This window comes from Numida meleagris, unplaced genomic scaffold, assembly GCF_002078875.1.
Source record: "Numida meleagris isolate 19003 breed g44 Domestic line unplaced genomic scaffold, NumMel1.0 unplaced_Scaffold376, whole genome shotgun sequence".
In the NCBI taxonomy this organism is placed as follows: domain Eukaryota; kingdom Metazoa; phylum Chordata; class Aves; order Galliformes; family Numididae; genus Numida; species Numida meleagris.
This window is the reverse complement of record NW_018364600.1, coordinates 5,300-22,973: the sequence shown is the minus strand read 5'-3', so window position 1 is coordinate 22,973 and position 17,674 is coordinate 5,300. Positions and strand designations below refer to the sequence as shown.

Sequence of the window (17,674 nt, the reverse complement as noted above, 5' to 3'; positions counted from 1 at the left end):
TGCTCAGGGACATGATTTAGCAGTGGGTTGTTAGAGTTAGAGTAGTATGGTTAGGTTGCAGTTGGACTTGATGATCTTGAAAGTCTTTTCCAACCGGAGTAATTCTATGATTCTATGATTCTATTCCTCAGTTCCCATGGGTAAGGCTTGTCCTCAGACCTCCCAGGTCCCTGTATCTCTTCACAGAATTTTGGAGAGTGGAAGAGTACTCCCTGTAAGGGAGAATTCCTTACGCAAAACTTGTTCCAGCTAAACATGCTGGTGTCCATAAGATGGGTGGGATGCATCCAAGGGCATTTGGTTGGGGGATGCCATTGTGAGGCTGCTCTCTGTCACCCCTCAAGGGTCATGAGAGTTGAAGAATGGCTGTCCTAGCTAGGAAAATACAAGAACAAAACAGAAAAACAGGGATCACTGTCATCTTCAGTAGGCAGAAGAAAGAGGGTGCAGGGAACCACAGGCCAGCTGTATTCCCTTCGCTCCTTCCTGAAGTAAGAGTTTTGAGAAAAATGTCTTCAGATATTGCTAAATATACAAAGGGAAACACAGTGATTAGCAGCAGCCAGCCTGGTTGTACAGAGGGCAAATCATGCCTGAGCAACCTCCTTGCTTCCTGAGAAAGATTCTGACATGGTGAAAAAATTGAGGACAGTCAATGTTATGTTCTTAGATTTTGGTGAGACCGTTTTGACTGCCTGTTGTGTAGTCCCCTCACAACCAAATGGGTGAGTTATGGCATGGGTAAGTGTGCAATAATGCAGGTGGAAAACTAGATGATCTGCTGGGTTCTAACTGCTGTGACCAGCTATTCAGAGTACAGCTGGGGACTGGTACCTATAAAGGGGCCTCTCAGGGATCAGTGATGGACCAACAGTGCTTAGTTTTCCATTAATGCTCTACATGACTGGAGGGAGCACACTAAAAATGTGTGTGTGGAGGACTCATGATTGGGAAAAGCAATCAGAACACTGTAGGTCAGGGCTGCTAATCATAGGAACCAGGACAGGCTAGAGAAACACCCTGACCTGAATCACAGATAGTTCAACAAGAGCAGGAGCAAGGCCTTGCATCCAGACAGGAAAGCATAACTGCTGTGGGCTGCCTTCCACAGAAATATTGCAGCAGAAAATAATAAGCCTATGCCATGCAGGCCAGGCCTTCTCCTATTGTGTGCACAGAAATGGTGCCGGGACCGTGCCAGCACTCTGAGGGTGTGATGCAGGAGCTATGACAGCCCCTTTTGTTTTCCTGGGCCCACAGGCTTTTCACTTCATGAAGTGTGAGCTTGGGCTCGTGCCTCAAGCTGAGCTTGTGGAGAGTCAGAGGAGCTCTCCGTTCTCCTCTCCTAGGGCTTTCCCTGCTCTCAAATGCCAGTGGTAGCTTATCTGCAAGTGAGGAAGGGAAAGCAGCAACACTGTAATATGATCTGAATTTCGATGAACCCTCCTAGAGGCAGTAAAATATGTTTTCTGGTTTAACACCTTTTCAATTAAAACTGCTATTGCATTCTTAAATTCTTTTCTTCTTTGCACTGCTGTGTGACTTTGCCTTCGGGGGAAGTCTTTTTCTCTGCTGTTTCTCTGATGGAGGAACTGGGGGCAGCTTAAATCACTGCACCCCAGCAGCTCTGTTTTCCTTTCTTAACTTTTATCTTCTACCCCATTATTTCTTTCTACAGCACTTGTGAGTGGGACGGATTGATGAGGCTATGTGGGGTGTGGAAATATTTTCTTAGCAGGGTTATCTGAACAGGAATCTCGTCAAATGGGATAATGGAAAAGGGGAGGCAATCAAGAAGCATACAGAGACAGACACCAGAGCAATACACGGAAATGATGAGAAGAAATAAATCTCACCATTCACGACCTTTGATGAGCTATCAAGGAACCAGAGGGCTGCTTCCAGAATGACTATTGTGACCTTTGCATGTGGTACAGCTGTGAACCAGGACACGGATGGGGATTGGTGTGGGACAGACCTATACAACACCATGATAGGATGTGCAGGGAAAGGGAGGAATGCATGAGAGGAGACAGAGTGATGAGGAGAAGGGGTCCCTCAGTGGACTTGTTTGGTTGTTTCATGTGTCTGATCTTCGCTGCCTGTCCTGTCCTCATAATGAATCTTTTCTTAACTCCTCTTAACCATCTCACTCTGTCCTGTGCACATGTGCTGGAAGGACAAAGTGCCAGTTACTGGGGGGAGCAGTGTGAGAGGTTTTGTTGCCAGCTGCTGGAGTCAGACTGGGACTGAAGTTGTCCCTGGCCTGAGATTTCCCCCACCCCTTCCCTGCAACAAGGTGGTGTCCCTGCATCTCTACTGGAACAGGGATGGGTCTCAACTTCCGACCAAATGTGGCAGGGGCAGGTTTTATCCCATAACCAGCCGGGTGTACAGCCAAGAATGAGAGAACAGTGAGTTTTAACATGTGCACCTGGCATGGATTCATTGGTGACAGGCTGTGGGCCAGCAGATGGGGATAGGGATGGATTGTCTGAATTTTCCCCAAACAAGACTGTAGAGTGTGGGTGTCTCTGAGATCCGGGCTCAGCTTTGATTCCCGTTGAGACCATCAGGGATTCTGTAACCATGCCTCCGGGATCCCTTTCCACTTCTCCCACGCATTCAAAGCCTGATGCTCCACACTCCCAGATGCCCGTCCCGGTACGGCTGCCGGCCTTTCTCGGGCTCCTCGACCGGCGACAACAGCTCCATGGGCAGCAGCAGCCTGCGGGGCCCGGGGCTCGGGAGCTGTCGGTGTGCCGTGTTCCCGGGCAGCAGCACACGACCTGTTCCCGCTGCCGGGTTTCCGGCCGGGGGACCAGGACTCAGCAGCGCAGTGGTCCCCCTCCCGTGTCTTCCCGTCTCTCTGCCCTCCCGCCTGCCTCACTTGTTGATGACGCTGCCGGCGGGCAGCTGCTTTCTCCTGTGCTGAAGGACCGTTCGCAGCCGTTACCAAACACTCCGCGCAGCAGCTCCAGCCACGCTACCCGCGCACAGCCGCCCAGCACTCGCAGCCCGGAACCAACCCCGAGTGACGCCCGCGAAGGGCGCAGCCCCAGGGCGGAGCTGGCGGCGGTGACGAGGAGGAAGCTCCGCAGGCGGAGCAGAGACGAGGCAGGCGGGGGCGGCGCGGCGGGGGCAGCGGAGGCGGCGGGATGCGGCAGTGCCGGGCCGCGGGGCTGGCGGGGCTTGCCGCGGTGCTCGTGGGTGAGCATGGCTGCCGCCGGCGGGGCCGGGGCCGCTCTCGCCTCTGGCTGTCCGGCTTCTTTCCGACCTTGTGCCCCTGTCTTTCCCTTTCTTCCTGAAATTTCTATTGTAGCAAAGGGATTTTGAGTTTGCTTCTTGTTTTCTTATTGGCAGTGACTGTGAGCAGAGCCCAGGTGCAGCAGGAGCCGTCGGCAGAGACCAGCGAGGGCACCGGCATCAACATCACCTGCTCACATCCCAACATACAGTCCAGCGAGGTCATCTGCTGGTACCGACAGCTCCCGGGCGGTGGCCCTGGATTTCTCGTCAGCGCCGTTAAAGGCTTCAAGGAGGTGCCCGACCCGGCGGGGCGGCTGTGGGTGTCGGCAGACCGCCGCTCCAGCGCCCTGTGGCTCGATCGGCCCCGGCTCCGGGACGCGGCGGTGTATTACTGCGCGCTGGTAGCACGGGGAGGGGAGCCGGGGCTGCGGCCGGGCACGAACCGCAGCAGGCGGGGCGGGGCGGGGCAGTGGCACAGTCCTGTCTGGGCCCGCAGGGGGCGCTGCGTCCAGGGCCGCCAAACTCCATCCTGACCAGGGCGCACCTCCCTGAGTTCTCGAGAGAAATGAGCGCGGCACCCGCAGCAGCGGGTTGACTGAGGCCAATGTGAGTCAGGCAGTTCTGTTTGAAGTGGCTAGGACGGCACAACTGACAACAGAAGCTGTGTTTGACACAAGAGTGACATCCACACAGTCTTATTCTACATTCTATCCTCACGTGCTTCCCCAGTGTCACACTGATGAGAGCAGAAGGATCTCTGTTTATGGCCTTCCACACACTCCTAGTTGCTCCTGCTGTGAGCACAGCAGAGGTTGTGTTCTCTTTTTGCTGAACGTGTGGGGGTCATTGTAGGAAGAAACACTGCCAGGCAAAGGCCAATAACTACATCTAATGCCCAGTAGAGGAGCTTCTTCCGTGTGTCACAGTCTACCATTCTTCTGCGAACTGAGACCGGTTTTCTTAAACACTCATCTTACATACACCTAGAATGAAGCCATTCACCCTGGCCAGCTCTGGAGGCCATACATGGTGGGAATCATAGAATCATAGAATTACTCAGGTTGGAAAAGACTTTCAAGATCATCAAGTCCAACTGCAACCTAACCATACTACTCTAACTCTAACAACCCACTGCTAAATCATGTCCCTGAGCACCACATCTAGGTGGTCTTTAAACACATTCAGAGGTGGTGACTCAACCACCTCCCCGGGGAGCCTATTCCAGTGCTTAACAACCGTTTCTGTAAAGAAGTTCTTCCTGATATCCAACGTAAACGTCCCCTGGCCCAACTTGAGACCATTTCCCCTTGTCCTGTCACCTGTCACCAGTGAGAAGAGACCAACCTGCAGTGGACCAGAGGCTCCACAGTGCAGGATTTGCTTGATGCCCTGGTGGAGTTCATGCAAGGCATGTGCCTGTCTTTCCAGCAGAGGATGGTCCGGTCTGGGGATCCTCACAGTTCAGAGGATAATAGGGGGAAAAAAAAAAGAGGTAGGTGGAGGAATAGAAGGAGAGGCATGAACTAGGCTTTCAGAAAGCCCAGGCTTCCCTTTCCAGCCAGCATTTCCTAGAATAGCTGTAGGTGATCAAGTATTCTGAAAGCAGTGGCTTGAAGATTCCTTCTTGATCCAGCACCATCTTCATAGCTTCTGGAATTATTTCTCCAGGACCACAGCCAGCACCTTTAGCAGGGTGTGCACCTTCTGCCACAGTAGCAGTTGGAAATTCAGGAGAGGTCAAAGCCCCCAGAGGTGATGGGCACGCCCTCAGAGCTGAGGAGGCTGCAGTGGAGGTGGAGGATCTCACAACAGTGTTCTGTGAGAAGGAACTGAGGATGGGTCCGGGCAGGGACACCTGTATGATGACGATGGTGGAGTTCTGGCACTGCCTGACACAGGGCTCATTGCAGCTGCCGGCCAGAGGGGTCGGGCTGTTTGGGCAGCGTGGCAGGCAATTAGGTCAATCCAGATTGTTTGTAGGTATATCTAAAAGAGATCTTTGTGGAAAAAAAATACTATAAAGAGAAGTGAGAGTGTGACTGAGTAGAAGATAGAAATTGTAGACATGGGGCATTTTGTCAGAGAAGCCAAGGTAGCCTATTCCTGTCTGTCTTTGAATAGCAAACCAAAGATGTTCAGCTACTCTTAGAACAATGGCTCAGTGATTGTTCTTCTCTCCAGTGTCATGTTGTGAGATACTGATGGTCTTTGTCTGGGACAATGTCCACCATCTCTACTGAGGGGACACATTCTTTCACAGCAGACCCGGAAGGTGATTGGCACTCCCTGGCAGCTGAGGATGCTGCTAGCAGCAGCAGAGGTGGAGGATCCCAGAACAGCACTCTGGGGGAAGAAACTGAGAACTGGTTCAAGCAGGATAAACACCACAGATGAGAGCTCGATGCCAGTGGTGGAGTTCTGGTACTGCCTGACACTGGGCTCATTTGAGCTGCTGGTCAAAGTTGTTGGGCCATAGAGCTGACATCGCAGGCAGTGATCTCAGCAGGACATTCCTTGATGTCAGAGATGCACTTGGAAGAGCAGGTCTGGAGGAAGCGGGAGATGGAGATGAATGAGGAGCAATCTGTCACCACACCGTGAGGGAACCAAGGCACATGTAGTGCCAGCAATTGGAATCTCCACAGGAATGATCAAGGGCTTCTTGACCTTGCCAGACCAGCACCCAGAAAGTGCCACTAGGTCCTGTCTAGCTACCACTAAGACCCTATCTTGGCACAGGCCCAGCCTCTCTCCATGCCAGATCTCCCAATTTTCTTCTTTCATGACAAGCAGTCCCAAGATTTGGCATGGAACAGAGCTGATAGCAGTTGAGAGGCCCATTGAACTGAGATGTCCATTGAGATGAGATCTCTTTATGGAGAATGAGTGCTACAGGATGGAGTCTGACGCTCACCATATTACCAACAAGAAGGAGGTAAGAATAGCGTGTGAGAGAGAAAGGAGCTGGCTACCTTTTACAATGGACATCATCTGCCTCATATAAAGAGGCATCCTTTGTAGCTGTGCTTGTTTTCTGGCAAGCTCTTCTTGACTACATAACATTGTAGCTAATGATAGGGGCTGTTGTCATAGTTTCAAGTGCGACGGGAAAAGGGAGTCCCTTTCTCCCCCCTTTCCAGAGAAGAAAAGAAAAATGACCCAATTAAGATAAGGAGAGAGAACAAATTTGCTACAACAAGAATATAAGATAATAGTACGAAAGAGAGCTACAATTAATAACTCAAATGGGAGAGAGAGGAAGGCTATGACCATGCTGCCAGAACCCAGAATGCTCTCAACCCTGTCAACAACAGTGGAAGATCACGTAGGGAACACTGGAGGTTCTTGGGAATAGTAGTTTTCCTGATGAGTTAGAACTCAATTGAAACTGCTAGAGAGCACGGGAGCAGGAAGTACAGCTCTGCAGTATACTGTGCCTCTGCACCCAATAGTGTTCTGCATGATGTCATGATATGGAATACTGATAAAACCAGCATGAATGAACCAGCTGTTCATTGGCTTCCTACATTGCTGTATTCCTACTTTATGCCATTCCCATTCCCCAGTAAAAACATCTTTTGAGTGGCAGGAAGAGAAGCCAAAGCATTTCCAGGTAACACATGTAATTATGGGCTATTCTACTAAGACAAAAAAAGAAGAGGAATGGAAGCAGACTGAGCTTGTAGAGAACCTTCTGGTTATTTTTTCTCAAGAAGTCAATTAACCAGCCTTGAATTTCCACACCTCTCTTACTGAGATCCCAAAATAACCAGCATCCTCTTGGTGTAAACACGCAGTATCCAGGCTTGTTTCCTGGCACGAGTGAAGATATTTTGAGAAAAACACATGGGCCTGTTTCCTCACAAAAGGAAAGAAGGAAAGAAAGCACATTGCTGTAGAAACACAGAGGATTTGGAAAAGATGGAAGTAAATTGTTCCCAGAAGTGCACAGTGATCGGATGATAATCATACCATTTAGAGCCACATAAGTTCAATTTAGCTATTAGAAACTCTCTCTTTCTTCTAACCCTGAAAATTCTTAGGTAGTGTAGTAGGAGGTCCAGGAATTGTGTCCAGCGTTGGAAATGTCCAAGATATTCTGGGCATATCCTTGTCAATCCTCATCTAATGAAACCATTTCCAGGATGAGAATCTGAATGAATAACCTCTACTAGTCCTGTCCAACCTGAATTACTCTTAGATTCAGTGGGAAGAATAAAGAGTAAGAATAGTTGCATTTTCTTTGTTTGTTAAAGGCTGGAAGGAAAGAGTGGACAGAGATTACAACGGGTTTACAAGTGGAAGTGTTTTTTTTTTTTTTTTTTAAATTTCTTCCCAATTATTTTTTAAGAAAGCAGACTTTGAGACGGGATGAGACAGCTTGGCAGTATTTTTTTTTTTAACATATAGTTCAGAATATATTTTTATTCTTCTTCTTTTTAGCATTATTATTCTATTATAGAGATTTGATGAAGTCCTTATGAGACTCTACAGTCCTTGTTGGAGCCTAGTTCCTCACTTCAGTTGCACATCAGCCCACTCGAACCAAACACAGACATACACCTGGGGCTGCTTTACTGCAGGGTTCCTTGCCTCTTTCTGGGAACCTGGGGAAAAGCTATTGTTGCCAGGTGATGGAGGAAGGAAAAGGGAAAGGTGATATAAATACGGGGAGATATCTGTTCCCAGAAGAAAAGTCGCCATTCCAAAATAACTGGAGACCTGAGGAGAGGGTCTAGTGGGACAGAACCTCAGAAACTCTAGTGTCCATTGGGCAAGTACAAAAGAGTAGATATGTATTGCAACAGATGGGAGGACTCCACTGGAAGCTCAGATCAGGAACACAGCCTTCCTAGTATGGGTACTCCAGAGTCACCACATCTCCAAGCTGTGAAGATTTAGGCTGTGGAAGAAACACTTGTAATGGCTGAAGAAGGGAGGACCCAGCAGGGGCACTTCAGCCATGCTAAAAACAAGCATGTTCTCCTCCCCAGTTTATTCTTTTGCTCTCTTTGCCAAGTCATTTCCTGCTGCTCTGCATGTCTGTTCTCTTAGGGCTCTTGGTGGAGATGTGTGGTTTTCTGAGGCTCTCTGACGCATGCAGAAGGATCAGTCTCAGCATGCACCTCGAGTATCTCATGCTCGCTGCCTTCCTGAGACTATCACTGACTTTAGCTGATGACATGTTTCTTCTCCCTAGGAGACCCTTGCCCCCATCAAATTCCCTCTTCCAAGAAATGCTCTTGAATTATTGGAAAAAATGCTGGGAAGCATTAGATCATGCCTTGGTTTTTCCACCAGTTTTCTCATGACGGTGTAACTGCTGGAAGAGAAAATAGGAGGTAGAGAAGATCACTTCAATCATCTCAGACCTCCTTCCAGTCCTTTTCCCTTACCAGCCATTCTTGTTCCTTTGCCTGTCCCTTCTGATCTGTCTGGGTCCAACGTTTCACATATGTATCATTGCAAAAGCTTTTTCTATTCTTACAGTATAATTTTTTGGCTTTGCAAGATAGTCACAGAAGACGATTTAAATTGCAGAAACACAGAAGCTTCTCATCCTACTTTGGTGTTCCATCAGTCTCTGTTCTGTCTGGCACATGTAATAGAGAATGCACTGAATACTCATTTCCTTCTGCATGTATCAGCACTAGCATAGCTTTCTTTTCTCTGCCTTCCTTGAGATCACCTTCATCTGAGGGTAAATGGAAGGAGTCCCCAGCTCTCCCCTGGCAGCACTGCTTCCCCTGAGCACCCAGAGATCTGCAGGTAGAATCCTCTTACAGAAGGGACTGAAATCAGGAGCTGGAAAGGAAAGACAAGGTGATGAAAGAGATCATGCCCTGGAACTCCTCTCCTTGTACAACCCTGGACAAGACCACTTTTACCATGGGCTGTGAAGAGGACCATTCTGAGTTGTGTGCTGCGCTGCACAGCAGGAACTGGAAGAAATCAGTCAGAGACTCACTTTAGCCTGGCAGAACCACGCAGAATTCTTGCATGAAGGACAACCTCTGACTTTTGCCCAACTCCCAGCAGTCTGGACCTTGCCTGAGTGGGCATTTCTAGAGAACATAATGGTGCTGGTACACAACTTCAGCAAGAATTGGATTCCCCAGGCTCCATTTGAAATCTCCAAGTAGAGACAAGATGGTGGAGGTTTTCTCATGCATTAGACAAACCTCTGTGGGAATATCCCCCACTCTGCTCAGTTCAGGCTGACCTCAAGTCATGGTTTTGTGGTTTGTTATTTGTATTCCATATCATAGCATTATGTAGCATACTGTGAGTTAAAGATTTAGTGCTGCCGTTCTGTGAATTGTCAATAGTTCCAGGTACCTGGTTCTCAGAAGAGAAGAGTGAATTACAGCTCCCAGAAGACTTCATTATTCTGTTTCCATTTTCCATTCAGAGTAAAGATAAAACTGACTGGTGTTGGGAAACAGCTTGCTTGGCAGTGCTCGGCAGCACGTAGTTACTGATTTACTAATGATTTATGATGTAATGATGTAATCCCTAGATACGTGGAATGTGGTGTATCCAGTGTGTTCTAGTATATTTCAGCATATCCATAGTATTCTGTATCCATAGTATTGTAGTTAACAACATATCCCATATATGGTGATTACTCGGGCAACGATTTGTTAGCGTGTGCGTCGCATAGAGCTTGTATCCCTGGACCCTGTATCCCTGGAAGCATATATGCTATATAAGATGGTGTGTTGCTACAATAAAGTTGGAAGTCATGAACTCACATTGAGTGTGGAGCTTCCCGCGCCGTAGGGTTTCCTGTGGGAAACTTGGGGGGTTTCCCCGGGTTTCCCCTCAGACTGGGAGACATGAGATTGTTCCACATTTGCCTGCCTTGGCTCTGTGTGCTCCCTGGCCAACTCGTCTACAGCATTAGAGTAAGCCCCTCACTTCTGGACATTCTTTCTCATTTATTTGATTTATTAGTTTCAATTTCAATTATATTGCATTATCCTGCATTGCCTTTCATTCTGCTATCATTTTTGGTAAATTAGTTTTTTCCTTAGGCTGTGACAACTGTGACAACTGTTTTTTCTTGTCTAGGCCCATCTCCCTACCTTTTCCCTACCCCCTTCCCCTTTTCCCAGGGCATGGGACCATGGGTCCTTTTGTCCCCCAGTCACAGGCCTAGGCCAGACCAGTCTGAACCAAACACGAATGAAAGAGAGATTTATTAGAGTGCCGTATAGACAGCTGGAGATCTTCATTAGAGAGCTCTGATGCTCTGACCTTCACAGAAAGATTAGATTGTAGGCTGGGTGGTCTTCCAACTTTGGGCACTGCTCCAAGTTCTTTTATTGGTTTTTTTTTGGCACCATGCCAACTATGAAGCTGTTCTTTATTTTAGAAGGGCTATATAAGGTATTAAATGCCATTATGTTCAGAATTTTAATTCTTAAAATGTACTGTTTTCTTATTAAGTCTGCCAGTCTCTGTTTTGGAGTTTTATATATATATATATATATATAACCAATTAGGAGCACTGGTGGAAACACCTATCCATTATCCGTATGCAGTGTGGTATGGTTTGAGTATTGATAGGTACATCCCAGAGGGAGCAGCTAATTTTATAGACCACACAATGCTTAAACAGGCTTCTAGATTCTCCTCTTGGTTTCTCATACGTTTTTGGAATGCTTCAAGGATATTCTTTGTTGATCGTGTTATCAATCTCCCTGAATGTACTCCTCCTCCTTTACATTATCTGGAGGAAGCTTTCCCCAAACCCAGAGAATACTGAGTGGCAGGGAGTGTGGAGGGGTTTAGGAAAAATCTTACAGAGATGGGGAGCCCCAGTGTCATTAAATTTCACTCTTGAACACCTGCAGAACCACAAGAACCTAAGCAAGTATTTAAATCAGGGATGTTATGGCTTAGGTAGATCTGAAGAGGCACAAATTATCTGGGACATGGCTTGTGTTTACCAAGTCCTATACAATACTTACAATACAATATTTTGGAGAGAGAGTTTCCAAGCCGAGATCCAAGCTGAAAAGGGAAATCTAGAGATACTAGAGATAGTAGATACTAGAGAACTAGAGATAAAGAGCATTAAAACTGCACAGCCTAATCAATCACAGAAGGCACCAATATCAAGGCCAGTTGCCTCTGTGGAAGGACAGAAATGGAAACGGGTGTGGTTGCATCAAGAATGGAAGGAAGAAGAAGCAGCAGAGGAAGCAGAGGAAGACTCAGATGAGGGGCCCTCTACAAAACCACAGTCACCAAGAAACGTAACAGGAAAAACTAAAAGACAAGAAGAGAAGAGCAAGGAGGAGGAAGTCATCGTTACCACTACTTGTCAACCTCTGAAAATGACTGAAATCCAATGTTTGAGAAACGAGTTTGCACAGCACCCAAATGAGCCTATTGTCTCCTGGTAGCTTCAGTGTTGGGACAGTGGGGCCAACAGTGTGTTGCTAGATGATAACAAAGCTCATGAACTAGGAAGTATTGCTAAAGACTCAGCCATCAACAGAGGAATTAGTAGACATCTGGACAGAGCCGCCACCCTCTGGGAACAAGTATTATTAGCCATAAAGGAAAAACATCCCTTCAAAGATGACCTGGAGCTTGAGATGAAGAAATGGACCACTATGGAAAAAGGTATCCAGTATTAGAGGGAAATAACCATGTTGGAAATGTTGTATGAACCCATGCTTGTTCCTAATGATCCACATCAAAAGCATGATCCTGAGAGAGTTAGGAATATGTTGAGTATATCGTGGAAACTCACAACATCACCAGAAAATTGCTGGTACACTAGAAGGAATGTTTGAAAGATATGAGGAACAACAGAGAAGACCCCTAGTATCTGAACTGATTATTATGCTTCAAAACTTTGAGCAGTTACCTCCACCACACACTAGTATTTCAGCCATCTCAGAAGTAACAGAAAAATACAATGGAAAAGAAGCAGGACGGTATACTGGAGGAACTGTCTCTATTGACTAATTGTGATGAACTCATGATGGTATCAGAAGCACCTGGTGAATATCAGGATGGTCAAAACAGTCTACTGAAGGAGCTGATCAAATTGATTAAAGGTGTTGAACCTTGCTTCCCACCTGTATCATCAAAAACCTCAGCTATTAGAAGAAGAAGCCCTCCTGCTCAAGCAAATGACAACAGTAAGACTATGTCACATGCTGCCTTGCAGAGTTACCTATGTGAGCACGGAGAAGACATGAAGAAGTGCCATAAAAAACACACAGTTACCAAAAAGATCAACCACCAAAGGGATCACTCAAGTTACTGCAAGTCCTGATCATGACTCACAAGGGAAGAACAACACAGGTAACAAATAGAGGGTCTCTGCCCTCAGCCGGGGGTGGAAGTGGTAACAGAGTGTATTGGACAATGAGGATTCGATGGCCTGGCACACAAGACTCATAGGGATATAAGACATTGGTAGACACTGGTGCACAGTGCACTCTAATGCCCTCAAGTCATGAAGGGGCAGAATCGATTTATATTTCTGGAGTGACTGGGTGTTCTCAAGAATTGACTGTGTTGGAGGCAGAAATAAGCCTTACTGGTAAAGACTGGCAAAAGCATCCTATTGTGACTGGCCCGGGGGCTCCCTGTATGCTTGGTATTGATTACCTCAGACGAGGGCATTTTAAGGGTGCAGAAAGATACCAATGGACCTATGGAAAAACTGCTTTAGAAGCAGAAGATGTTAAGCAGCTGTCTGTTTTGCCTGGCTTGTCAGAAGATCCCTCTGTTGTGGGGTTGCTACAAGTGGAAGAGCAGCAGGTACCGATTGCTACAGAAATGGTGCACAGAGGGCAGTATCACACTCACCGGGATTCCTTGCTCCCCATTCATAAGTTGATTCATCAACTAGAGAATCAGGGACTGATAAGCAAAACTCACACACTTTTTAACAGCCCCATATGGCCAGTGCATAAAGCCAGTGGAGAGTGGAGGCTGATGGTAGACTACCGTGGCCTGAATGAAGTCACACCGCCACTGAGTGCTGCTGGACTGAACATGCTAGATCTCCAGTATGAACTGGAGTCAAAAGCAGCCAAGTGATATGCCACAATTGACATTGCTAATGCATTCTTCTCCTTTCCTTTGGCCACAGAATATTGGCCACAGTTTGCTTTCACTTGGAGGGGCATTCATTATACCTGGAACTGTTTGCCCCAGGAGTGGAAACATAGCCCATCCATTTGCCACAGGTTGATACAGACTGCACTGGACCAGAGTGGAGTCCCCTGTCACGGGTTTAGGCGAGACCAGGCCAAACCGTGACACCTCAGGAGGGCATTCACATGAAAATGCAGCAGGCAGCATAGTTTTTTTTTTCCTGAGTGGAAACCAGAGTACAAATCTGGCAGTGCTGGATGATGTGGGCTTCAGTGGACAATAGTACTTGCAGTTCCTGACATTTTTCTTTATTATCTTTACAGATCTGAAAAAGGAAAAAGCTTGCCAGACACAGGGGTTCTTAGCCTAGCAGTATCAGGACCGTGTGTGTAAGACCGGGCACCAATTACCATCTGTGGGCAGACTGGACATTTTCCATGGATAGTCTAAAGGAAGCAGGTAATTTGCAAGGGCTGTAAAGTCTCTTTTGTGTGTCTTTGTCAGGCTGACTTCAATATCAGCTTGAGAATCCTCTCAGCCCTGCAGAATTGTGTAACTGCAGGGCTGCGCACACAACTCTTTCTGACCCCTGCAAAAAAAAACCTCTTTTCACTTTTCTCCAACTGGTCATCAAGCCATCGGGTGCAACTCTTAAGCGAAACCGTCCAACCCACTGCTTATCCACTGAGCGGACCATCTAGCAAATCCATGTCTCTCCAATTTAGAGACAAGAATGTCACATGTGACAGTGGGGAATGCTTTTCAGAGAATGAAGGTCCTCCCTCATGTCCTCGCCTTATCCCCTACCAACAAAGATTGCCTTTCTTCCTTAGTAACTTGAGACTACCATAAAAAGGATTATGTGGAGGCAGAAACTGGGATGCAGAAAACTGTAATGATCCCAAAGAGAGATATGATATCACTTTCAGTGAAGGCAGTACCAGGAGCTGACAGAAGTTTGTGCCCATCACCTATTGCAGACATCCCACTGAAAACCTATCTGGCTGGCCCACAGAGGGAGAGCAGCCAGTAGATCCCCCAGGAAGGCTTTTGGGATCTAAAGGCCTACAAGGACAGAAGACAGCAAAGAGAGAAGAGAGAGCAGAAGACGGGAAAATCAGGCTGTGCCTCTCTTCAGACTCCCTCAGCCCCACTGCCTTGATGCTCTGACACTGTTGAGATGGGACCAGGACTCAGCATGGGCTTTCCTCCCTCCCCATCCACCATACAGAACAATCCGTTGCCCACAGGGTGCTAGGAACACCCCTCAGGATCCCTTGGGAGGCTTGGAATAATCCCAAATTCTCTAGGAAGGGCAGTTCTATGCAGAGCTGGAAGAAATGCCTTCTGCACAAGCTTTGTGAGCTGCTCTTCTCTCACATCATTCTCTTGGCCTTTGCTCATACCTCACCGGCAATCTGTGTGTTTGTTCATCTGCTCCATCAACACAGAGAAGGACAGATAACAAGGAGTACTGCTATGCCTTGCCTTGCAAGAAGTGCTCTACCACATAAAACTGGTCTGTCCTTCATTACTGGAAACTGATACAAGAGGAAAAGTCGGGAAGAAGAAAAATATTCTGTACTTCAGAAACTTCTAATTTGTAGCTCACTTCCAGGAAGGGTCATGAAGAAAAGAGTGACTGAATGAATGCCTGGAGAAAGATGGATAAAACTTGCTGTACCTGTCTCTGTGGAAGAAGACAGAGAATGGAAAGAGATTGATACCAGCAGTGATCAGCAGAGGCCATGGGAATATCAGGCAAGCCAGGGAAAGACATCCTGTTTGAAGTTTGCTGCTGCTCTTAATGAGCTATAAAAACTCACTCTGTCATAATCTCCTTCTGAAAGGAGACTTGACCTGTCAGTCTCACCTCTGTGCCAGGGAAGACCATGGAAAAGATCCTCCTGGAAACTATGCTAAGGGACATGGAAGGCAGCGAGCTGATGCGAGAGAACCAGCATGGCTTCACCAAGGGCAAATTCTGTTTGACCTACTTGATGGCCTTCTATGATGGTTTCACTGCTTCAGTGGACAAGGGAAGAGCCACCAATGTCATCTACCTCGACTTCAGTAAGGCCTTTGACACAGTACCCCACAACAGCCTTCTCTCCAGTACCCCACAACAGCCTTCTCTCCAGATTGGAAAGATGGATTTGATGGGTGGACTGTTCAATGGACGAAAAACTCGTTGCAGGACTGAGTCCAGAGAGTGGTGGTCAATGGCTCAATGTGTGGATGGAGATTGGTGATGAATGATGTCACGCAGTGTTCGGTGCTGGGGCTGATACTCTTTAATATCTTCATCAGTGGCATTGACAGTGGGGTCAAGTGCACCCTCAGCAAGTTTGACACACCAGACAGACAGGATGCCATTCAGAGGGACCTAGACAGGCTTGAGCAGTAGGCCAAGGAGAACCTCACGAGGTTCAAGAAATCCAAGTGCAACATCTTGCACCTGGGTCGAGGCAACCCCCATTACCAGTATAAACTGGGGGATGAAAGGGTTGAAGACAGCCCTGCCAAAAAAGAACTGGGGGTACTGGTGGATGGCAGGCTAGACATGAGCCAACAATGTGCCCTCACAGCCCAGAAAGCCAATCATATCCTGGGCTGCATCAAAAGATGCATGCCCAGCAGGGCGAGGGAGGTGATCCTGCCCCTCTACCCTGCACTTACGAGGCCTCACCTGTAGTACTGCGTCCAGATGTGGACTTCTCAGTACAGGAGAGACATGGAGCTCTTGGAGCAGATCCAGAGAAGAGAAACAAAAATGATCCAGGGAATGGAACACCTCTCCTATGAGGACAGACTGAGAGAGCTGGGACTGCACAGCTCAGAGAAGAGAATGCTGTTAGGTGACCTGAGAGTAGACTTTCAGTACTTAAAGGGGAGCTACAGGAAAGAAGGAGACAGACTCTTTAGTGGTGATAGAACAAGGGGAAATGGCTTCAACCTAAGGAGGGTAGATTTAGGTTAGATATAAGGAAAAAATATTTTACAGGGAGAGTGGAGAAGCACTAGTATTGTGGTTGATGCCCTGTCCCTGTAGACTTCCAAGGTGAGGCTGGAGAAGGCCCTTGGGTAACCTGATCTAGCTGTGGTGTTCCTGTTCATTGCAGGGGAGCTGGACTAGATGGCTCTCAGGGGTACCTTCCAACCCTAAGGATTCTATGATTCTATCATCCCAGGCGTCACATGGCCATATTTGTCATTATCTGCTCCGTGTCTCTCCTAATCCTGGAGGGAATGGCCTCACCTTTGACACAGTGGGGAGTGATCAGCTCCTGTGGATCTCAACACTTTCCTTGTTGCCTGGCTATGGAGTGGGTACCAGGAATATCACTCTCTATTTCTACTGTGATGATGGGCCTCTTCTGAGGTTCACCTGCAGGAGTACAACACTGACTGAAACCCTTGGCTTTATAATTCCTATCCTCATCATACAACGTGAGGTTTTTCATGGCAATTTCCAACATCTGCAACATCTTTATAGTTCTCCCCGTTCTCTCTTTCACTCATCTGAAGGCATTCTCCACTTGTGCTTCATGTGTCACCATCATTCCTTTATTCTGAGGAGCTTTCTTGCAGTATTTACAAAAAGTGTTTTGCAGTTGAGAATAGCACTGTTTAGGCACTGGATGAGGATTCCCTGTGAGGTAGTCATGGCATAAAGCCTGCTGGACTTTAAAAAAGTGTTTGGACAATACTCTCAGACATAGAGATTATTTTTTTGTAAATACTGTGCAGATAAAGGACAGAGACTCATGGACGACTGATGTCAGCCTGGGTCACTCCTTAAGGGTTCTTAAGGGCCCTTCTCGCAAGACGTGTAACAGCTCATGGGTGTCACCCTATCCCACTTGACACTGCTCTCTGGAAAATTCACACAACCCGCTCCCGCTGCCGGGTTTCCGGAGCTGCGGCAGCGCTGGGCACAGTCCGAAGAAGAGGGCTCGGCCGCACAGCGCTCCACGTCCCGACATGCTGCCCTCCCGCCGGCCCCTCTTGCTGGGGACGCTGCAGGCGGGCAGCTGCTTTCGCCTGTGCCTTAAGAGCTTTCACATCCGTTCCCAGCTCACCGCGCATACGGCCGTGCCGCCGGCAGTGACCCAGTACGCGCAGATCCCACATCGCAGCAACTCCAGCCCCGCTACCCGTGCACGGGCGCCCACTTCTTGCAGCCCGCACCAGGTCTCGGGTGACGGCGGCGCAGGGCGCAGGCCGGGGCGGAGCAGGAGGCGGAGGCTCCGCGATTGGAGCAGAAGCGGGGCTGGCGGGGGCAGCGCTGCGCGGG

General features: G+C 48.0%; 1 protein-coding gene and 1 gene segment (V, D, J or C); both read left to right on the top strand.

Moving 5' to 3' along the window:
- LOC110391464 overlaps positions 1-17,674 on the top strand; it is a 36,396-nt gene that overhangs the window by 13,429 nt on the left and 5,293 nt on the right. The gene's annotated exons all lie outside the window — the stretch shown is intronic.
- LOC110391466 lies at positions 3,153-9,702 on the top strand. The segment is given in 2 exon segments: positions 3,153-3,210; positions 3,364-9,702. Coding segments are annotated over 2 exon segments (471 nt in total).